This window comes from Aulonocara stuartgranti (assembly GCF_965226115.1).
Source record: "Aulonocara stuartgranti genome assembly, chromosome: 7".
Lineage (NCBI taxonomy): Eukaryota > Metazoa > Chordata > Actinopteri > Cichliformes > Cichlidae > Aulonocara > Aulonocara stuartgranti.
The window spans coordinates 38,087,602-38,112,325 of record NC_138945.1 but is presented as its reverse complement, the minus strand read 5'-3'; the positions used below and the strand labels follow the sequence as shown (position 1 = coordinate 38,112,325).

The 24,724-nt window shown below is 40.6% G+C and overlaps 1 protein-coding gene across 1 annotated transcript in view; it reads left to right on the top strand.

Moving 5' to 3' along the window:
* The window catches only part of dcc (DCC netrin 1 receptor), a 353,610-nt gene that overhangs the window by 188,905 nt on the left and 139,981 nt on the right, over positions 1-24,724 (top strand). The window contains exon 8 of the mRNA XM_082541635.1: positions 16,788-16,947. Coding sequence (XP_082397761.1) covers positions 16,788-16,947 — 160 coding nt within the window. The remainder of the gene's footprint in view (positions 1-16,787; positions 16,948-24,724) is intronic.

The window sequence follows — 24,724 nt, the reverse complement described above, 5'->3', positions numbered from 1 at the left end:
TTAAATTACACTTTGTTGTTTGGTGTGTTTAGCTTTTTTACTAACTTGTTAGACAGTTAAAAGAAACATACATCTTGTTAGTTAGCATTGAACACTTTAACAATCGTCTTTGTTTGAAGTTGTACATTAGTTGGGATTAGCCCGATTAGATCAGTTACAAAAATTCAGCATTTATAACCTTATTGTGGTTGCTTTGGTCAATAGCAGGTATTTTCCTGTCGTTTGCAAGACAGACAATATATTTTATTAATTATAGACATTAGCTTATTAACCAACAAGCAGAAGAAAACTTGAAAAAGGGCAATGGAAAGTGGAATTTGTGAATACGCACGTGGAAGGGCAACCTGGTCCTGAAACCAACAAATTTCACAAATGCAACTGTTACTTTAAAGATGCACAGTTTCCATTAAAACTATGGATAACTGCAGAAACCAGCTAGCTACCAAAGAAATCAACAAGAGGTTTTAAGTTGAACAGTAAAGATGTCTTTGTGACTAATTTCACCAGGCAACAAGCACCTCTGTGCCAGCCGGTCAGGCAAGCTCGCTAGCCGGTCCAATCCTGTGTTGTTGGAGCTTTAGCAATCAATTTCACAGCAGCCTCCAGCAACCACTTGTAAAAAGCAAATCATACTAATTACAGTTCAGGAAAGGAAAAAGCCTGAAAGCTTGATACCACATATTATCGGTTCATCAAACCCACAACAAAACACTCATTCTGCCAATGAACAAACATGGGGACAAACAGGAAATCATTGAAACTGAGAAATGTAAAAAGGAAAAGCAATTAATACATCCTAGAAAGGCTCTCGGATAAAAGTATATTTAAGAAGATTTCAGAGTTCACCGACTCTGCTGACCTGATTTTCATTAGGTACATCGTGCAATAGCTTCGGGGCTCTGACTGCAAATGCACTTTCAGTGTTCAGCAACACCCAAGGAAATGATAGACATCTGCCTGAGGCAAGAGGACATGAAGAGCCTTGAGATTCAACTTTAAGATCTTCACATCTAGTCTAAAGGATACTGGGAGCCAGTATGAGGAGGATAAAGCAGGTCACTTTTCTCGGTTACTTTTAGAAGGCTGGTACTGAGTTCTGTGCATGCTGGAGCCATGCTTTGGATTAATGCAATATTAAATTGCTAAAGTGTTTCAATTCAATGTTACAACCAGCAAAAAAATCCAACATGCACATCTTCTTGTTCAACGTGTGTACTTACCTCTTCACTAGAACCTGCTCAGTAAACAAAGGTTAAAATTCTTTATCTTACAATATTTGGACACCATTTCTTTGTGTCACTTCACCTTAAAGACAACACAAAGAAGGAAGAAGGGAGAGAGAGGGAAGAGAGGTGTGTCATGCGGGTGCTACATATAAAAATGCCCAGTAGGTCTAAATGTCATATATAACACCTCTAAAGATAAGAAACCTTACAAATATGCAAAAAGGTAATGGCTCCATGTAGTCCCAAAGCACTTGGGGGCATACGGGACCAAATGCCGCATCTATCGGGGACTATTTTCAGCGGTGGGTTAATCCACATTTGTTGCCTGTGTTTGTCACAGCAGGATAATGTATGCTATGTGGGTCTGATTGTTCATCATAATAAAGGAACAGTTCAGTGCAACAGTGTGGCTCAGCACAAAGAAACATGACGCACATGACTCGGAATGCACAAAACGTGGAAGTAGTGTATATTAATTTTTAGTTGGGTCTATACATGAGATTTATTGGCAGAAGAAAACATATATTTAAAATAAATCTAAAAGGAAATGCTGTACTTCTTTGTGTCTACGCTCCTTTATTCAGCTTTCAGCCTCTACAGGTCAGTCGGGTCACACACAAATACACACACATGCACACATACTTTTGTATGTACTTAAGATGCTGGAGATTTTACTCACTCACCCACATCGCTGGAGATTTACAGGAATAAATATCCATTTTAGAGGAATTTGAAGCTAGAGGGCAGACAGGAGCGTGCATGTGTGTTCGTATATGCGTGTGTGCGTGATACAGGCGTTTTTAACGGCAGCTGGCTGAAATGAGCCCTGAAATTGAGTGCAGAGAGAGGGAAAGGAAGACTGAGAGTGTGTGTGAGAGAGAAGCAATGTGTAGAAGAATGAAGCTGAAGCGAGAGAGCGAGCTCAGCAGTCTTCTTCAGCATAACTGGAGGTTAAAAAAGACAGAATAAGAGGATGAGGAGACAGGGGTTATGGAGAATATTTATAAGTGAGATGATAAGGAGAAAGAGACAGATTCAGTTTGCATCGACTCTACATATCAGAAGTGGGCACCAATCCTGCTAATTTCCTGCACAGTATTTTAATTTTTAGACTCTATTGGAGTAGCTCTGCATGAGTCATATCTGAAATAGTTCATATTAAATTTACACTGGGCTTTGTTTCAGCTCCTCAGTTTAGCCTTTGAAAAAAGCAATTTTAGCTCCTCCCTTTATCCCAGCTTTTATCTGATTGGCTACCTTTTGCAAACAGAAGGTCTAAACAACAGGTGGGTGGGGCCTCTTGGGTGCTTTGGCTCACTCTGAGAGCGAGTGAAACTGAGCTCACAAAGATTGCGTAGTGAACATTAACCAGTGCAACAGATGAGATGAGAACCAAATGAGAAAATATTGAGAAGCTTATGAGGTTGACTTTAAAGAGGATTCTAATATGAAGCCTTAGCGGGTCAATGAAGCAGGTTTTCTTGTGAACACAGATTAAGAACTGTGAACATGCATAAGGCACTGGAGGGTTCAATGATGCCAGCTGAATTGCCAGAATAAAATGCTGACAAAACGAAAACATAGACAGAAGCAAAAGTACATTTTCATATTTATACATATATACATTTTCACAGCATTTTTAGATGTGTGTGTAAATTTAGAGCCAAGCTGGGAGAGCCATTATCCCACTGTACAGATGCTGCAATAGCTACCTCTATAGCACAGCAAGGGGCACTCACAAGATAGTCTTCAATGAAAAGGAGTGAATATGCTAAATGACTAAAAACAAAACCCCCAAAAAACTCTTTTTTGCAAATACAGTGTTAATGGGTGTGAAGTGAAATAAAACAGCACCAAATCCTTTAGTTTCTCTTACAAGGAACCAGACATTACACATAAAGGTGTGCATTTGGTTGTTAATGATGGATTTATGACAGAGTACACTCCCTTTGTGCTCCTTTCCAAACCAAAACTATTAGAAGACATTGGAAGTTAAACCTCAGCAGACACTTAGATGTGTGTGTGTGTCTGAGTGTGTGTGTGTGTGTGTGTGTGTGTGTGTGTGTGTGTGTGTGTGTGTGTGTGTGTGTGTGTGTGTGTGTGTGTGTGTGTGTGTGTGTAAGAAGATAGATTTAGGGTGAGGAGCTCAGTCATTGGTGAGGCCTCCACACTGGAAGTAGCCAGGTGAGGTGGCTTATGCTGCACTCAACAGGAATAAACAGTCTAATGGATAGTGACCCACTGAAAACTCAAAGATCTTAATGAGAACGTCAGCACTCACAGGTGCACATACAGGCCAAAATGACCAGGATGCCCACTAGGACGCCTCCTGAGGGCGACTCTTTGGAATGGCTCAGTGTCCACCCTGCAGGGGCTGGAGGAGGTGGCTGGAGAGAGAGAGGTCTGGGCCTCTCTGTTAGGCTATTAATGGTTGTAATAGTGGATGTCCTACATATATAAGCGTATGGATCAATGGTCAGATTCACCCCCTTCCCCCTCTCCTCCACCCCAATTTGATTTAATTTAATTGTGTGTGACATGCATGGATATATTTTATGATTTATGCGCACATTAATAGGCCTATTCTTAGGAGTCCCCTGGGATGATTGGTTTGGGTTTCAGTGATGAGGTAAATTGATTTTTAGAATGTTAGCAGCCATATTTTGCTTTGCTGCGAGTGAGTTTTATGTTGTCTGCATCCATTATCCATAACCACTTATCCTTTGGAGTGTCAAAGCAGAGGGGAGGTTAGAGCTGACCCTTCCATAGAAAAGTGTTTCCTCTCCATGTGGGCTTCACAGTCTCTTAACTGTTACATGTCCTGCGTGCAGCTGGCCTTGTACACACTTGTGCATCAGAGCTATTGGTAAAAAAATTTCCTATTTTGTTTTGTGTTCCTATAACCTCTTCACCTACTCACAACACCACAGCACTTTTTATCAGTTGTGAGTCACGTTGTGAGTTTCCCTGATGAATCTGAAGGAGGCTGAATAAAAGTTATTTCAAAATGAAGGAAAAAATCAAATGTACAGTGCTTGTATGAAAATAAGTTTTCACACGGGATGCAGCACCTGTTCTGTCATTCTCAGAAAACATTTATTTTCCATAGTTTGTCCTGCACAATAACAAGCTGTTGCTGTTACTGAGCATAACCCAAAGTCATCACTGCGTTCAATTTGGGAGCTTTTGCAGGCGCTGTGGTCAAAGTCAGATAAATCTGCATTGTGTGACCTCCATAGTGAATAAAAACAAGAGGGAAGCAAAATGGAAGAAAATTGATAAAGTAATTAATGGATACAAGTTTGCATCAAAGTCACAGGAGGAAAAACCCATTCTTGGAAGAATTTGAGTACATCATGTCTGACTGGTAGCAGTCGCTTTGCTTATTGATGGTCAGCACTGTGTCTAAACACAGCTTCCATTTGGTGTGTGCTTCATAAGCTTTACAGATCTGTTAAAGCTGTTGAGAAAAAAGAAGGAAAAAGACAGACGTGATTCGAACTCCACCTATATTGCTCTGACCTCAGTGTTCCCTCGAACAGTACACTGAGCGTTGTTTTTATGATGCACTAAGTTTAACAGTTAATTACCAAAAAGCTCAGTTTTACCTGATGTACTTTTTTTAGACTTCAAACATGACCAAAGCTTTTATACTTGCAGGGCGCTGGTACGTCTGCATTGCACTGCTGTTGTGACTCAAACTGAGTATCAGATAGGGTCTATTTTTTATTTTAAGGCACCTTGTGAAGCTAATATTTATTTGTAAATTGAGTATTTTAGGGTTTTGAACTGTTGAAGAAAATAATGAAAATTCTGCTGTTCAAATAAACGCAGTTTTTATTTTTATAATTCATAAGTCAGAGAACAGTTAAGTGGTTAAATTGCTGCTTTGGTTGTTTGTTGTGTTTTGTTGACAGAAAATAAGCTTTTTAAAGAATACCAAGTCACTAGAAGGGTAGCTGGTAACCTGTCGGATCCTGTAACAGGGTAAAACAATAAATGCTGAAGCAGATGAAATCTAAATCCTCGGTTTCTGAATAGCATCTTAAGTGTAGCACACTCTGTTTTGCCTCTGTGCTGCATGTATGAGTTATAATACTCCAGTGCATTGTCTTTTGAAATAATCCATATATGCAATACAGACACGCAAAGGTCTGATATCTTGGGTGTAGAATCCTCAGAGCTGAAAACAAACTCCCCTAAAGATCATCCAGGCAGCAGAAACAATATAAATGCAGAGCAGCTTGTAGGAAATGGACAGAGGCTCTTTGTGTGTGTGTTTGTGTATGCGTGTGTGCGTGCACAGGTATCATCTGTCGCAGGACAGACTGCAGTGTAATTTTCAGCACTTATTCAGATTGTTTTCCTGCTCTTCTTCTGTGGTGTCTGACTCTATTATTTAGCCCACCCGTCTATTTTCAGCAGAGAGTGACGCTTTACTGCGCAGCGTCGGCTCAGTTTTTTTGGCTGGGTCACCGAGCGGGAACAAATCCGCCCTTCACACCCTGAAATCTCATCTCACAGAGTCAAGAGGAGGTGTGTTAAAACTCCTCCGTTTCGCACTGTGCTTCTTTTTCCCCTCTGATCTTTCTTTTGCTTTCCCTCTCAGTCTTGTTTTTCCTTCTCCGTTTCTTGCTTCTTCCCTTCTTCTCCTTTCATCCTCTCCCTTTTCTTTATCTTCTGTATTTTCTTACTACCTTCTACCATCTTGAATTTTCTTTTCCCATTTTCATATTATTGCATCTGTATTACTTCTTCTTCTTCTTTTATTTCACTATCCTTGTTTTCATTCCTCCTTTTTTCTACAGCATTTCCTCCATTTTCTCCTTGATTGTCTGTCTTTCTCTTGCTTCCCTCTTTCATTTCATTGCACCATAAAGTGTGAAATGTGCGCTTGCAAAGTCAGTGAAGCTTTATTGACAAGTGTGGATGGACAAAAGCATTTAAAGACTCTGTGGGGAGTCGCGACCTCTGACCGCGGGGATAAATTGGATTTCTCTCAGCTTATGACGGAGGAATGGCGAGGAGAGGAGTTGTGACATTTGATGGTATCAGTTTAGTTTCACATGAGTAGCTTTCAGTTAGGAGTTGTTGAGAGATGACATCTTTCCATAATTACCCTTCACACACAGGTACAGTATATAGGTCACTGCACTTTTATTGTTGAAGTGGTGATATGAACACACCATAAACTGTGAGTGTGTGTGTTTGTCTAGGTGTGCGTGAGTGTGTGTGTGTGTGCGCGTGCTTATCTTTGCAAGGAATAATTCGAGTTTTAGAGGCATCTGTAGAACATTTTGGATGATCCTCTCTTCAGGACCGACAGTCAAATGGCTGCTCAATAGTTAAGACTTGGTTTTATCGTTAAGTAATGGCTGGGTTATGGACTCCCAGATAGCTGGTCTGAAATCAAATGTGTTTAATGTCCTTCCGATGACAGACAGAGTGGGAAACTGTTTCTGACAGTTTCTGCAGGGAGACACTGAGACTGTTGTTTGGTTTCACACAGACCATAAATCCTCTTTTAGAAGTGGGTTAGCGGTACGATCTGCATTTTCTTTCCTTGGAGAGGAGGTCCGTACACCACAGAATTCTTCAGGGCAATGAAGGATTAGGCTAAGTGTAGTGAGATTGTATCATATATATAGGGCTTGGCTTCCTGATCAATGCTCCACTACCAAAAGGAAGCCAAGCCCTGCCACCCTTTACAACAAAACAAGGTGTGATCACAGGGCTTGGCTTCCTTTTGGTAGTGGACAATTGATCAGGAAGGAACAATCATGCCACTGTGCGATGTGTTCACTGCAACAGATACACATGTGGTAAATGCAGACTACAGATACCATGGCAGTGCCAGGATTGTGAGTGATTGCTGAAAATGTTGAAATGTACTCACTCACTTTTTATAATTATTTGTAAAAATGTGTACAAATGGTTGATTTTTTGTACTGTTTTTATCAATAAATCTCAGCAACAAAGGACATACACCCATGTGTGTTGATTTCTCCCTAAGATGGCAAACTGAAACACTCCAAGTTGGTGACTTTTGGAGATTTGTTTCCCTGGATGATTGAGAATGCATCAAGATGAAACACAAAAGGAAGCTCACCGCTTTTAGCAGCTCCCCCACCCCCTCATCCACACACCCCCACTCCCCTCCCTCCAGAATTCCCAGGTAACAACCCAATTTACATATGAATGACTAGCCAATTTAGCTTCCACTTGCCTGAAGCTAAAGCTTAGCTAAAAGCCTACCAGCCATTTGGCTGGTGGCGGGTTTTAAAGGTAGAAAGGTAGAAGCCTGGGACTGCCAGTGTTAACCTCATGAGTTAAAATGAGTGTTAGACTTAAAACCTTTTTTGGTGGAGATCGTGAGTGAATTTTGTTTTGAGTTCAAAACCACGTCTCAGAAACTTGATGATAATGTTCATTTTGTAAATCATGGTCCAAATTAGAATTAAACAATAAACTAATAAAACATGGTATGCTTTAATATGGGGTGGGATAGTTGTACAGGTTAGCACTGTTGAATTAGAGCAAGAGGTCCTGGACTTAAATCCAGTCTGGGCCTTTCTCTGTGGAGTTAGCGTGTTGTCTAAATGCTTGCTTGGGATCACAGTGGAAGACATGCCGCTCCTTTTTAAGGCATACCATCTCGTTTCGGTTAGATTAATTGGTAATCCTAAATTAGTCATTGGTGTGATTGTGATTGTGAATGGTTGCAGGTCTGAGGGTGGACCCTACCTGAATATGCTATATTCACCCACAATCATTATACAGTGGGGCAAAAAAGTATTTAGTCAGCCACCGATTGTGCAAGATCCCCCACCTAAAATGATGACAGAGGTCAGTAATTTGCACCAGAGGTACACTTCAACTGTGAGAGACAGAATGTGAAAAAAAAATCCATGAATCCACATGGTAGGATTTGTAAAGAATTTATTCGTAATTCAGGGTGGAAAATAAGTATTTGGTCAATAACAAAAATACAACTCAATACTTTGTAACATAACCTTTGTTGGCAATAACAGAGGTCAAACGTTTACTATAGGTCTTTACCAGGTTTGCACACACAGTAGCTGGTATTTTGGCCCATTCCTCCATGCAGATCTTCTCGAGAGCAGTGATGTTTTGGGGCTGTCGCCGAGCAACACGGACTTTCAACTCCCACCACAGATTTTCTATGGGGTTGAGGTCTGGAGACTGGCTAGGCCACTCCAGGACTTTCAAATGCTTCTTACGGAGCCACTCCTTTGTTGCCCGGGCGGTGTGTTTTGGATCATTGTCATGTTGGAAGACCCAGCCTCGTTTCATCTTCAAAGTTCACTGATGGAAGGAGGTTTTGGCTCAAAATCTCACGATACATGGCCCCATTCATTCTGTCCTTAACACGGATCAGTCGTCCTGTCCCCTTGGCAGAAAAACAGCCCCATAGCATGATGTTTCCACCCCCATGCTTCACAGTAGGTATGGTGTTCTTGGGATGCAACTCAGTATTCTTCTTCCTCCAAACACGACGAGTTGAGTCTACACCACATGACCACATGACATTCTCCCAATCCTCTGCTGTATCATCCATGTGCTCTCTGGCAAACTTCAGACGGGCCTGGACATGCACTGGCTTCAGCAGCGGAACACGTCTGGCACTGCGGGATTTGATTCCCTGCCGTTGTAGTGTGTTACTGATGGTGACCTTTGTTACTTTGGTCCCAGCTCTCTGCAGGTCATTCACCAGGTCCCCCCTGTGGTTCTGGGATCTTTGCTCACCGTTCTCATGATCATTTTTACCCCACGGGATGAGATCTTGCGTGGAGCCCCAGATCGAGGGAGATTATCAGTGGTCTTGTATGTCTTCCATTTTCTGATGATTGCTCCCACAGTTGATTTTTTCACACCAAGCTGCTTGCCTATTGTAGATTCACTCTTCCCAGTCTGGTGCAGGTCTACAATACTTTTCCTGGTGTCCTTCGAAAGCTCTTTGGTCTTGGCCATGGCGGAGTTTGGAGTCTGACTGTTTGAGGCTGTGGACAGGTGTCTTTTATACAGATGATGAGTTCAAACAGGTGCCATTCATACAGGTAACGAGTGGGGGACAGAAAAGCGTCTTACAGAAGACGTTACAGGTCTGTGAGAGCCAGAGATTTTCCTTGTTTGAGGTGACCAAATACTTATTTTCCACCCTAATTTACGAATAAATTCTTTACAAATCCTACCATGTGAATTCATGGATTTTTTTTTCACATTCTGTCTCTCACAGTTGAAATGTGCCTCTGGTGCAAATTACTGACCTCTGTCATCATTTTAAGTGGGGGAACTTGCACAATCGGTGGCTGACTAAATACTTTTTTGCCCCACTGTAGGTACAACACATACTCTACCTCCAGTGAGGTCTAAGTCATGTGATGACCCCAAACTCTAGTCCAGCCCTAGCTCCAACTCTAAGTTTTGGAGCAAACCAAAATGACTTTGTTGAACCAAAAATAATAATTGTTTGTGATACTTGTAAGTTTAATTGATTATTTTCTTTGTAACCTGATTGGCTATACTTGGGAGAACATAGGGTCATGCTATGATAACTTAGACCTCGCAGGTTAAAAATAATCCAGTATGGGTTATTTTGATAACACAGTGCTGTGTCAAATGAGAAGAAATACACAACTGGGTTATTTTGATGCACCACGGTGATTTTAACAATCAACCAAAACATTTTTAATCCATCTTAAGACTATTAATAACGATGCACAGCCCAATGTGTAGATCATACATTTTAAGCAGTGTAAAAGTTTGTAGACCATAACATGGGGCAGGGATAGCTCAGTAGGTAAAGTGGTCGCCCCATGATCGGAAGGTCGGCGGTTCGAACTTCGAATCCACTTAACGGCTACCCTGAGGTACCCCTGAGCAAGGTACCGTCCCTACACACTGCTCCCTGGGCGCCTGCTTAGTGGGCTGCCCACTGCTTCACTGAGTGAATGGGTCAAATGCAGAGAAAAACAAGTAATTTCCCCATGGGGATCAATAAAGTATCCATTATTATTATTATTATTATTTCTGCAGCTTTGTCACATTTGAACAGCTAAGGTGTGCTTTACATCTGGGAGTATGTCATGGTTTCATTTTTTCCTGTCTTGGAGGCAGACACTGTAGGACAGGAAAATATGCTTTTCATTTGTAATGGTATACTTTGAGGACATATTATTTTCTTTTCAATATTTAACTAACTGAAATTAGTGCAGAGATGAAAAACAGCTGATAGTTGATGGATATACATAGTTTGTGTGTATGTATAAGCACCTACAGCATGCCTTGAAAAAGGTCCAGAACATATAGTAAAGTCACTTATCCATGCACAGATTCTGGTGTAGCCACTTAAAAATTGCTATTCTGAGCACCATTTGAATATGTTTGCTTTTCATTATTTTTATAGATACAGATAGATAGAAGACTGAATACAAAACAACCTGACTTCATAGTGTGATGGATTCCACAAGGTGGAAGTTTTATCCATGTTGTGGTCATCAAAAAACATCTTTTCTTCACACTAATTCTCCATATATCCTACTCTACTGCCTCTCAAGACACTGGGTTTGAGTCGAGGAATAGTGGAGGCCACTGAAATCTACAAATAATGTCCTGTTGGTGAGACAAGTTTGAGACTTTAGGTTTCTTTTTGACATGATGCCTTATAATTAGAAGATGGTAAATTATGGGACCCAAATGGTCACCAACAATACTCAAATGGACTTTGGAATTCAAACCATAATTAGTTGTCAATAAGGGGCCAAAAGTGTGTACAAACAACTTTCCCAGCACTGTCCATGCCCATGATTTCATGCTGCTCACGCCAAATTCTGAGGCTACCATCTGTATCTATGTATTCCCAGTTTTTGGTGAGCCTGTACACACTGCAGATTAAAAATTGTTTTCTTGGATGAAAAGTGAAGTGGAAGCTTGCGCCTCAAGAAAAAGCTTCAAGAAAACTTTTGTATTCTACTGGTCATTACAGTTGTGCATATCTGAGATACCCTAACCTTTCCGTTTATTCCGGTGAGTCTAGGTACTCACCTTGCATGAATAAGCAGGTCTAAAGGTCAACCTGATAAATTGCTTTTTAATAAATAACACCATGTCCACAACCTTGGACTCAGGTTTGACGTCAAATAATTGTTGCTGTCCAAATGGTTTGCCTGAAAGTATCGTTATTGCGCAGGGTGGCTATTTTTGTCTAAGAATTATATAGAGACTTTGAACTTCCTGTTAAGTTACGGCATTGACTTTGGGACTCTCAATGACATGAGTTTAAACCTCACAGGCGGTCACCTCGTTATCCATTGAACTGGCCTTGTGACATAGAGCAATTGTCCTTTATTTTATTGCCTATCACAGCTGTTACTGGAGATTTTACTGAGATACATTAAAAGTATGAAGGGAGTTGGGAAAGGGAGGATGGAGCTGTTCAGAAAGTGTGCCTGAAACCTTGATAGTGACATGTAGAAACAGCAGCAATTATTTGACTGAATAAATCCGCAGAGGCACAGCAATATTCTGTGGTTGGTCAATTTGAATGTTAATCATAAGTACAGGTAGGCAGCCTGGAACAAATGGAGTGGTCTTCATGCTGACAGGTGAAAGTCTGAAGAGAAGAGATTAAACTGCTTCACTGCACTTGTCTAAGAGATTTAAGAAAATGACTAAAAATGAATGTTCCAGAACATGCCGTTCATTTTATTTGTATTTTTTAAAAACTTTACTTTTTGCTCAAAAAAGAAAACTTAGACATAATACGGAATATTTAAACCTCTCAAATGAGTTTCAGATAATACTGAATACTGTCAGTGACCAAGAATCTGAACAAGTAGATAGTAAAATGTGAGTAACCTGCACATCCAGAGGAGAGCAGTCATTCTTGATTTCATTCTCATCTTCATTTACAGTGGGGCAAAAAAGTATTTAGTCAGCCACCGATTGTGCAAGTTCCCCCACTTAAAATAATGACAGAGGTCAGTAATTTGGACCAGAGGTACACTTCAACTGTGAGAGACAGAATGTGAAAAAAAAAATCCATGAATTCACATGGTAGGATTTGTAAAGAATTTATTCGTAAATCAGGGTGGAAAATAAGTATTTGGTCACCTCAAACATGGAAAATCTCTGGCTCTCACAGACCTGTAACGTCTTCTGTAAGAAGCTTTTCTGTCCCCCACTCGTTACCTGTATGAATGGCACCTGTTTGAACTCATCATCTGTATAAAAGACACCTGTCCACAGCCTCAAACAGTCAGACTCCAAACTTCGCCATGGCCAAGACCAAGGAGCTTTCGAAGGACACCAGGAAAAGTATTGTAGACCTGCACCAGACTGGGAAGAGTGAATCTACAATAGGCAAGCAGCTTGGTGTGAAAAAATCAACTGTGGGAGCAATCATCAGAAAATGGAAGACATACAAGACCACTGATAATCTCCCTTGATCTGGGGCTCCACGCAAGATCTCATCCCGTGGGGTCAAAATGATCATGAGAACGGTGAGCAAAGATCCCAGAACCACACGGGGGGACCTGGTGAATGACCTGCAGAGAGCTGGGACCAAAGTAACAAAGGTCACCATCAGTAACACACTACAACGGCAGGGAATCAAATCCCGCAGTGCCAGACGTGTTCCGCTGCTGAAGCCAGTGCATGTCCAGGCCCGTCTGAAGTTTGCCAGAGAGCACATGGATGATACAGCAGAGGATTGGGAGAATGTCATGTGGTCAGATGAAACCAAAGTAGAACTTTTTGGTATAAACTCAACTCGTCGTGTTTGGAGGAAGAAGAATACTGAGTTGCATCCCAAGAACACCATACCTACTGTGAAGCATGGGGGTGGAAACATCATGCTATGGGGCTGTTTTTCTGCCAAGGGGACAGGACGACTGATCCGTGTTAAGGACATAATGAATGGGGCCATGTATCGTGAGATTTTGAGCCAAAATCTCCTTCCATCAGTGAGAACTTTGAAGATGAAACGAGGCTGGGTCTTCCAACATGACAATGATTCAAAACACACCGCCCGGGCAACAAAGGAGTGGCTCCGTAAGAAGCATTTGAAAGTCCTGGAGTGGCCTAGCCAGTCTCCAGACCTCAACCCCATAGAAAATCTGTGGCGGGAGTTGAAAGTCCGTGTTGCTCGGCGACAGCCCCAAAACATCACTGCTCTCGAGAAGATCTGCATGGAGGAATGGGCCAAAATACCAGCTACTGTGTGTGCAAACCTGGTAAAGACCTATAGTAAACGTTTGACCTCTGTTATTGCCAACAAAGGTTATGTTACAAAGTATTGAGTTGTATTTTTGTTATTGACCAAATACTTATTTTCCACCCTGATTTACGAATAAATTCTTTACAAATCCTACCATGTGGATTCATGGATTTTTTTTTTCACATTCTGTCTCTCACAGTTGAAGTGTACCTCTGGTGCAAATTACTGACCTCTGTCATCATTTTAGGTGGGGGAACTTGCACAATCGGTGGCTGACTAAATACTTTTTTGCCCCACTGTACTTTTCTTATAATCTGCAAGGTAACATATTTTCATACTGATCTGAGCATTTCATACTTGTACCACACAGAGCAAGAGTTACTGGTTTCTATTTCCATACCTCTCGAGATTGGATGTGTAGTAGATTTGTGGTTCAAAGATTTGCCACGTTCGATAAGGAGGAGATATTAATAATACAGGTGGAAATAACACTCATGGCATCTTTTTGAAGGGTGTCAGACTGAATGATTGTTTTCTTTGTTCCCTGATTGCCAAGACTGAGAAGAACGATTTAATAAAAACAAAAATGACAAATTTCCATTGCCTAGGGCTAGACTTGAGGTCTTTGTTAGCAATGACATAGACCTCAGAGGTTTAAGAAATACCCAGCTGCCAGTCAAAATGCTACAGACGTACAGACTTTGAAAAATGAACTGAATCTTAAGAAACCTCTACATGGCATTAGCAGCTGTCCCACCTTTGCTTTGATTATATTCATACAGTATAAAGGGTAGATTTCTGCTACAGTCAAGCAGTAGTTGTAATAGAAGGTTCAACATGAACAGTCAGCATGAACTCTTTGGTAATGGTACGTGAATCAGTGTTAATGGCCAAGAGTAAATCATCATTACAGTGGGATGCAAAAGTTTGGGCAACTTTGTTAATAGTCATTATTTCCCTGTATAAATCGTTGGTTGTTACAATAAAAAAATGTCAGTTAAATATATCATATAGCAGACACACACAGTGATATTTGAGAAGTGAAATTAAGTTTATTGGATTTACAGAAAGTGTGCAATAATTAATTAAACAAAATCAGGCAGGTGCATAAATTTGGGCACTGTTGTCATTCTATTGATTTCAAAGCCTTTGAACTAATTATTGGAACTCAAATCGGCTTGGTAAGCTCAGTGACCCCTGACCTACATACACAGGTGAATCCAATAATGAGAAAGAGTATTTAAGGGGGTCAGTTTCCCTCCTCATTTAATTTACTCTGAAGAGTAGCAACATGGGGGTCTCAAAACAACTCTCAAATGACCTGAAGACAAAGATTGTTCACCATCATGGTTTAGGGGAAGGATACAGAAAGCTGTCTCAGAGATTTAAGCTGTCTGTTTCCACAGTTAGGAACATGTTGAGAAAATGGAAGACCACAGGCTCAGTTAGGTTAAGGCTCGAAGTGGCTGACCAAGAAAAATCTCGGATAGACAGAAGCGACGAATGGTGAGAACAGTTAGAGTCAACCCACAGACCAGCACCAAAGACCTACAACATCATCTTGCAGCAGATGGAGTCGCTGTGCATCGTTCAACCATTCGGCGCACTTTACACAAGGAGATGCTGTATGTGAGAGTGATGCAGAGGAAGCCTTTTCTCCGCCCACAGCACAAACGGAGCTGCTTGAGGTTTGCTAAATGACATTTGGACAAGCCAGCTTCAATCTGGAATAAGTTGCTGTGGACTGATGAAACTAAAACTGAGCTATTTGGGCATAACAAAGGACATTATGCATGGAGGAAAAAGAGCACAGCATTCCAAGAAAAACACCTGCTACCTACAGTAAAATATGGTGGTGGTTCCATGATGCTGTGGGGCTGTGTGGCCAGTGCAGGGACTGGGAATCTTTTCAAAGTTGAGGGACACATAGATTCCACTCAGTATCAGCAGATTCTGGAGACCAATGTCCAGGAATCAGTGACAAAGCTGAAGCTGCGACGGGGCTGGATCTTTCAACAAGACAACGACCCAAAACACTGCTCAAAATCCACTAAGGCATTCATGCAGAGGAACAAGTACAACATTCTGCAATGGCCATCTCAGTCCCCAGACCTGAATATTATTGAAAATCTGTGGTGTGAGTTAAAGAGAGCTGTCCATGCTCAGAAGCCATCAAACCTGAATGAACTAGAGATGTTTTGTAAAGAGGAATGGTCCAAAATACCATCAACCACAATCCCGACTCTCATTGGAACCTACAGGAAGCGTTTAGAGGCTGTGATTTCTGCAAAAGGCAGATCTACTAAATATTGATTTCATTTCTTTTTTTGTGGTGCCCAAATTTATGCACCTGCCTGATTTTGTTTTAAAAATTATTGCACACTTTCTGTAAATCCAATAAACTTCATTTCACTTCTCAAATATCACTGTGTGTGTGTCGTATGATATATCTAATAGGGGTGCAACGATACAAAAAATTCACGGTTCGATTCGGCTGATACTTTGGTGTCACGGTTCGGTATTTTTTCGATACAAAAAAAAGTTCATGCCTTTTTAATTTGTCATTTATTAAAATTATAAATATATATTTTAACTCAAAAGTACCCTTTTTAAGTTTAATGTTGCTGAAACAACAAAATAATTAAAAAAAAATCTATCTGATTGAGAAATCACTCATCTTTGGAAAAGAGTGTTTATTGCAGAGAAATGGTTCATATTCATAAGAATTCAATTCATTCATAACACATTCATAAGAATTCAGATTTGTTTTCATCTTCTGAGAACTGAACTGAACATTGTGAGAAGAGTAGGAACTTTAAAGGATCATTTTCACATAAAATTAATATACCATGTGTGTTTTAATGTCATGGCATTAAAACAGTGTTAACATTCAGATGACTGATATCTGTTTGATATCTGATTGATAACTAAGCTCTTCAGATGCTCTGCTGCTTTTTCTTCTTGGCTGAGATCTTCTTTACCACTCTTCTTCCTTCTTTTCTTCCTTTTTGTCTCTTCCACGTCTTTTCCGTTCCTTATCTGCTCATCTCATCTGTCCTTTGCTCTTTTTGTTGTTTTTTTTCTTTGCTCTGTCTCCTTTGCTCGCCTCCCGCACCTCCCCTCCACCTCCCCCCCGTCGTCCCCCATCCTTTTCCCTGCTTCTCCTTTCCTTTGCTTTCCCCTCCCTTCCCTGGATGAACTGTTAACAGAGCCCACGCCCACTCAGAATCTACCTTCCTTCACACCTCCTCCTCTTCCCCGCCCTTCTCCTGCTCCTTCTGGCACCCCTTTGACTTACTCCTCCTCCTCTGATCCCCCACCAGTGTCCCCCAGCCCAGGCGTTGCCCTCCCCTCTGCCCCCCGCGACCTGGTCCCTGTCCTAGTGTCCAGCCGATTTGTCCGACTCAGCTGGCGCCCCCCAGAGGAGACCGGAGGAGCTGTTCAAACCTACGGTGTTTATTACTCCCAGGATGGAATCGATAGGTAAGATAAGCCTGATTTTCTTTTTTCTTTATTTCTTTCTTTCTAAAAAATGTGTCTTTGTTTGCTCTGACACGGTCGGTGAATCTGCATTATTTTTGTAGTTAAAAGCACAACAGATAAACTGGCTGTATGCATGCGCAGGACTGCTTTGAAGTGAAGCACTGGAAAAAAAATTTAATCTTTACCCCTTTATGGAATAGAATAATATAGTCCTTTAGTGTCCTTGTGCATGTACAACAAAATTGTAGAAATGGAGGACCTATTGTTTCACTTCATCCAGAGGGAAGTGGTAATATGGACAATTACAGGAAAAAATTTCATTTTATTAAAAATTTGACAGGTGCCCGCAGTAGGCCATCAGTAACAACGATTAACAATAATTAAAAAAAAAAAAAAGCAGCTTTTTAAAGTTGCGTTTAAATGTTTGTCACATAAGTGCCACCCCATGGGGATAAACAATTAAGACAACGGGAGGTTGGCCGTTATAGGGCCTTGGTGAGTAAATTCCCATAGACAACCATGTTAAAATGGCCAAATTTACAGAAGAAAAGGTTGAGAGAAAAGGTTCAAAGTCTGATTTTCAATAATTTTGGGTTACTTTCCCCTTTAAACCAACTGTAGTTGGTATTTTTTTATAACTCTGGATATGGTAAATTATTGCATTTGTCTCAGAATGTAGTTTTAATTGGCTCTCTGACCAATTACATCTTGTGCTGTGCCACTAATTGTAGTAACAGACTGTATTACCGTATTTTTCGGACCATAAGGCGCACAGGATTATAAGGCGCACTGTTGACAAACAGGTCGGTTTTCATACATAAGGCGCACCGGATAATAAAGAACGTTAAACGAAACAAAACAGCCAGATAAGTCAAACTTTACTCAACTCATTCCTCTTGCGTCCTCTACTTACGTACCATTGATTCATTAATGTTGAATTCTCTGGTAGCTGCTCTATAAACACTGGAACAACAGTATATGTTGTTCCAGCTATGTAACTTTGCACTGTCCACTTTCTGCTGTAACAAAACAAATTTCCCATGTGTGGGATTAATAAAGTTTATCTTATCTTACATTAATAACTGCGATTGCATTTGTCAAAAAAAAAAAACATCGGGAAAAAAGTTAACGTTCATTCTCCAGGTTCACTGTGTTATGCTTTGGTATGCTAACATAGCTGTGTCGCTAGCAATCACTAGCACAGCTGTCATGAATCGTTGTGCGGCAGGCAGGAGTTGGACCCAAAATGCAGGACTCAGGCACGAGGTTTAAACACAAAGAACTCAGCTTTATTCGCTGGCAGGAGAAAGTCATACAAAGCAAACTAAACTAGAAACTCACAAACTAAACTCACAGTGAGACACAGGGAGATCCACACAGAATGCGGGACGACGCGACACTGACTCAGAGAAAGACAGGGTTTAAATACACTAGGAAGTAACGAGGGGAATGAGACACAGAAGGAGGGCACAGCTGGGAGAAATCAGGACTGACGAGACAAGCAAAGCAGGACACATTTACATAAGACACGGACCATCAAAGTAAAACAGGAAGTATCACACAGAGACGCAAACTTGACACAGTGGAGACAGCAACTAAGAAACACAGAGACATAAACCATAAGGCAGAGGACTCTAAGAACCGAAAGACACAGAGGGGAACTCAAACATGCAGACACAGACTACACAGAACAGAGGGGACACAGAGAAACATGAAGGGCAAGGGATCGAAACTAGAAACCATAGAATAACTCACACAAGTACAATAATACAAACATCACAAGGAACTAAAAACGCTGGGTCAGGAGACCCAGGACCGTGACAACAGCATTATATATCATCTAGCCTAACCTAACTTCAGTAACCCTACAAACGTCACTATTGTGTAGTTTTCTGTCTTCATTCATGTTGGAAGTGATAGCAGAGCTGTACGTTTTATTTTTTTCCAGCAGTCTCTTAGTCAGAACATGATATATCATGCTTAGGTAACTAGTGAAACCAGCAAGCTAACTTCCTGCTAACTTCCTGCTAACTTCTAATTTCGTTAAATTTTATAAATTCGGTTTTCATGGATGCCTGGATGTTAAACTTAATTGTTACACCTAGTAAAGCAGAAACACTGATCATTTTATTAAAGATGAAAGAATTTACACAGTGTTAGTTTGGGACATGATGCGGACGGAGTTTTGGACCCAGATTACTCTGAGCTGCGAGGCTCATGACTACGGTAGCCAAAACACTCAGACAATCCATTAAGCGGTACGGCTTCGTAGCTTAGCAAAGTACTACTGAAACATTTTTTGACAGATTTTTTAGCGCAGTGTACCACATAAAATCGGTTCGAGGTCAGTAAACACAGCCAGAATTCATAGATAAGGCGCACCAGATTATAAGGTGCACTGTCGATTTTTTTTGGGGGGGGGGAGAAAATTAAAGGATTTTAAGTGCGCCTTATAGTGCGGAAAATACGGTAATAGTAAATGTCTACGAAGGCTGCCAACAGCACTTAAACCTGGTCCTAACTAAGCCTGGTCATTTTTTTATCAGTGCTCATATAAATGAATTGTGTTGACTGTAATAGGGTAGAAGCAGCTAGGGAGAATCAATAGCAATTTAATCAATGTTCACATAGGAAAATAAGAAAATCAACAGCTATACAGACACTATGAGAAAACAATAAAAATCAACTGATTAATTGTTCTAATTAGAGAAACCTTCAATCATAAAGTGAAAAAAACATCTCTCAAGCAATGCTAATATTATAATATGTATTATCTCCTATCTCTCACACAACCATAAGGTCTCATTCAGCTCCTCTAGCTGAAAGACACCCAACTTTGACTTTATAGTTACAAGCTCTATAGACACAGACACAATCCTGCACCTAACTAGACGTAGGATTTGGGGTTTGGGTGATAGTAGCAAGAAAAACAAGGTGGAAATCCTTGACGCAATTTCCCAGATCCCAATGTTTTTCCTAGAATATTTTACTTATTGTTATTTAAACAAAAGGAGAATTTTAAAAAGAGAAGCATGAGAGATGAACCCCTTTCTGATTATTTCTTTGAAAATGGATTAACTGGATAACTATTAAAGTATACATTTTAATTCTTTATTTGCATATATATGTTTAAAAAATCTTCATTTGCAAAGTTACAAGAGCCATAAATGCTTAGTTCAGGTGGGGAAACGATGTAATCACAGTATTGTAAGATGGTGAAAAATATCTCCTCGCCTAAAGAACGGTCAAGGTGATAAAGGATTGAAGAAAGAGAATCACTGCATAAGCAAAACGATTTGGTGACCCCATATGTGACAGAAAAGCTGAGATGCGCTTTTTTAAAACACTGAACATTTCTGTGGCTTTCAAACCCCAAAATGCACAACGCCAAAAATTTTAATATATGTAATATAATGGGTAAAAGAATGCAAATTGTAACCACCATATAATGCTGTGATTGCAGGCAACCTCTAACTCTCTATGAATAGTACTCATAACCACTATTCACTGGTCATGACAGTTTACGTTAGGGCTGTTCGATATAGCGATATATATCGGATGACGATATGAAAACGTCAATCGTTTCATATTACCCTATCGTTTGTTTCGTGGTGTCGCAAAATAAATTGTTTACTGCAATATTTTTTCATCGTCTTGATGGTTTGGTTATGAAAAGTCTGACATGGACTAAAATTATGCAAGAAACCATCCCCACCTCAGACTCAAACACCGCAAACCTCTTCTACCACCTACGCAAGAGTCACGTAAAAGAGTATGGAGAGAGTTTATGGATGAGAAGCAAAAAAAGAGACATCAGGTGCTCAAAATAAACCTTAGACTCATGCTTTTCCCCGCAGCACACCGTGTAATAAATACTGACAAAGAAAATGGCACAAACTTACAAACTTATATCTAAAAATATTCAGTTTCATGCATTGGTCAAAGAACTGGACTCCAGGTACACAACGCCAAGCTGAAAACATTTCACGCAACTCGAGTTTCCCTATATTCCCAGAATTTACAGAAAGTGTAAAATTTTTGTGATATATATCGTTGTCAGGATGATAAATGTCTTATATTGGGATATGAGATTTTGGTCATATCGCACAGCCCTAGTTTGCATATTAATAATCGTGAAACGTAGCACATGGCTATTGTTAGTCAGTGGTGTTAGTTTCAGTTATTGGTCTTATCTTTGGTAAGATGCCATGTCATTATAAAGTAATTGCCAAGACATTTCACACAAATCCTGAAGTCATGTCTTGTGGCTCCAAATGAACTATCTGCAGATTGGTAGAGCTGCGTGGGCACATCCTCTGGCAACCAGGATGTGCCCACGCACATTAATATCTGTATAAAGTCTCTATATTATCCAATAAGAAGTGGATGAGGTATTTTTGCCTGGAACAAACTGGCCAGCAGTGACATTGTTTTACAGAGACTTGCTGCTTACTCGGCTGAAAAAGATAGACAAACTCAAGTTGTTGACTCAAAGGCATCTGCAACCAAGATCCTGATTTAGCAGTTGTTAGCTTATAAAGGGATAAAAGTCTGATGGTACAGAGTTTTATACTAACAGTGTGTAAAAGACAACAGTGCATTTCTTAGATCACGGCTCTGGTGCACACAGCAGCTCAAAGCACTGAGTAGAAAAAGCTCTGGGTGACACATTGGTGACTCCCCTGCTGGTGTTAAATGGTTACCTCTGACAGTCGGGGCTCCAGCTGAAGGCTTTCACATCCAGGCTTTTAAGCTTTGTTACCTCAGAGACAATCTAGGCCTGCAGAGCTCTGGGCCTCTGAACGGTAGGCTGGACAAAAGAGCCACTGAAGTTTGTGTCATGAAACGATTCGATAGAGAGATTCTGTCAGTCCTAATGACTTACAGAAGGAATAGAGGCAGAGGTTTTGTCAGTTCTAATGACTTTGAGAAAAATGCCGAGATGGGTTTTGTCAGTGCTAATAACTTGCAGAAAATGAGAGGGGAGGGAGACTGAGAGAGAAAACAATGAAAGATTACAAAAGAAGGGGAATTGGCTGGGGGGAAGGGTGAGAATGACTTTTTTTGTCAGCTGTAATGACTTCCTGGAAATATATTGACAGCAAAATAGAGAAATATCTGGGCAGATCAAGAAAGAAAATGGAAAAGAAAGAAGGCAGAAGGATGAAAAGATGTTTTGAGTAGACATCCATACGAGTCATCACACCTCTTTCCAGAGCAGGTCATACTGATTATTGTTATTTTCAGGATATGTTAGGGTTCTCATAATTACCATCATTTTACATGCCAATGATACCTACCGGTACTCCTTTCTCTTTTCTTTCTCTCTTAATGTTCCCCAGCAATAGCCGTTATTTTGGACTCAATTAGCAATAAAATTAGAACACGTCCTTATACATAGATGCTGTGAGACCAATAAGATGCACAGTTAAATGTAGCCTAAAGCCTTTGACAGGAACTACTATAGGTTTCACTTCAGTTAACCCACCTGACAGGTATTGAAACTTAATGTTAGTCATTATTAGTCTCTGGTTCTCTTCCACAGTGTGTCGTTTGCCCTGTATCCCTCCCCTCAACCCCAACCAGTCACGCCAGATGACTTCCAATACCTGAGCCTAGTTCTGCTTGAAGTTTCTTCCTGTTAAAAGGGAGTTTTTCCTTCCCACTGTTACCAACTACAGGGGTTCATTTGCTAGTTTGGGTTTCTCTCTAATACTGTGGGTCTTTATCTTACAATATAAAGCTCCTTGGGTCAAAGTAGTGGATCAACAAAGATGTCTCTATATCGTTTACTACATGCTTGTTGAAATAGCAAAATGGTGAAAAAATAATACAAAATAGTTTGAGTTGAGAGTTGAGATGATATAATTCTGATCTTCAAGTTGCAGTGGATGTAAATCCCTTTGACACATTTCTGGTATTTAATTGTACCAAGATAAGTACTAATACAAGACCTGACAAAAAGGGGTATTGGGATATCCCCTGGTATATCAAAAAAATTAAATATATATATATATATATATTGGCATTGGTACATTGGCATTGTTAAAATGTCTTAATGTAATGAAGGACTGTCATTTATATTGTTGGGTTTAGTAGCTATTGCCATAACTTTGATTAATACCACACTTAAATAAGGAGATAGCATTTGGAGAAAATAGCATGTATTGTCACATTTAGACATAAATTTGTGGCTGCTGGACTACAGTGAGGAATGACATTTTTGTGCAGAATCCCAAAATGAAAGTAGGAAAACTGCTCTGTCTCAATGTTGGTAGTGGTAGCAGAGCGGAGACAGCAAATGGCCCATAGAGACTTTGGATGAGATGTCCCAGCTCACAAGGAGGGCTGCACATTAGATGGCTGGAAGGGCAGAGTGAGATATCACAGGAAACTTAGATGAACTAGGAGCAGATTGGCAGAGAACGCCGGCAGATAGATTATTGTACAATAGTGACAATGCAATTTTGAATGATGTGATTTTGACAGCATGGGGAAACTGAAGTGACTGAAAAGTACGCATATAACCAAGAGAAATGGAAACCACATATGAACAACGATTTCCATTTGATCTGAATAGGTCTTTTTTCTGTATACCCACACTATCTCACTTATAGTCTCAAAATAAGGAAGGAAATTCCTCCAATTACATTTGGAAAAGGCCCATCTGTTAACTGTAATAAAGTTGTATACAGCACTACCAATACTTTGCAAAGCTGCCGTCAAATCAAATACATAGTCTCTCTGTGTCTGAATAATGAAGCCTGTTCAAAAGTGCCTTAAGACGGGATTCTTTTTAATGGTCAACACTGGGTGAGTCCTCTGGCTGCAAAAAGAAGTTACATTGTTTAGCCTCTGTTTGTCTATGAGAAAATGAGCCTGTTTCACACTTCATGAATGCTTCAGTAAAGCAATTCATATTAGGTTTAAGGCAGGGGTCCCCAATCACAGTCTACGAGGGCTGGTGCCCCTGCATGTTTTAGATCTCACCCTGGGTCAACACACCTGAATCACATGATTAGTTCATTACCAGGCCTCTGGAGAACTTCAAGACATGTCGAGGAGGTAATTTATCCATTTAAATTAGCTGTGATGGATCAGGGACACGGTGGCACGGTGGTTAGCACTGTTGCCGCACAGCAAGAAGGTCCTGAGTTCAATTCCAACATCAGGCCGGGGTCTTTCTGTGTGGAGTTTGCATGTTCTCCCCGTGTTTGCGTGGGTTCCCTCCGGGTACTCCGGCTTCCTCCCACCGTCCAAAGACATGCAGCTTGTGGGGATAGGTTAATTGGATAATCCAAATTGTCACTAGGTATGAATGTGAGTGCGAATGGTTGTCTGTCCCTGTGTGTTGGCCCTGCGACAGACTGGTGACCTGTCCAGGGTGTACCCCGCCTCTCGCCCTATGACAGCTGGGATAGGCTCCAGCGCCCCCCGCGACCCTGAAAAGGATAAGCGGAAGCGAATGGATGGATGGATGGATGGATGGATCAGGGACACATCTAAAACCTGCCGGGACACCGGCCCTCGTGGACTGGAATTGGGGACCCCTGGTTTAAGGTCTCAGCTGTTTACTTCAGGTCTTATTTAGTGCAAAATTATGTTCATTTATAAAACATCAGCATGGTGACGAGCGAAATGATCAGTTTGAGGCACAGAAACAGGATTTTGTAAATGTCAATGTCTATGGAAGCTTTTGTTGTTGTTTATACGCTGATCAAAAATTCCTCACTACTTAATCAGTGTATAGTATCAAGTCAGTTAAACTGCTGAATTA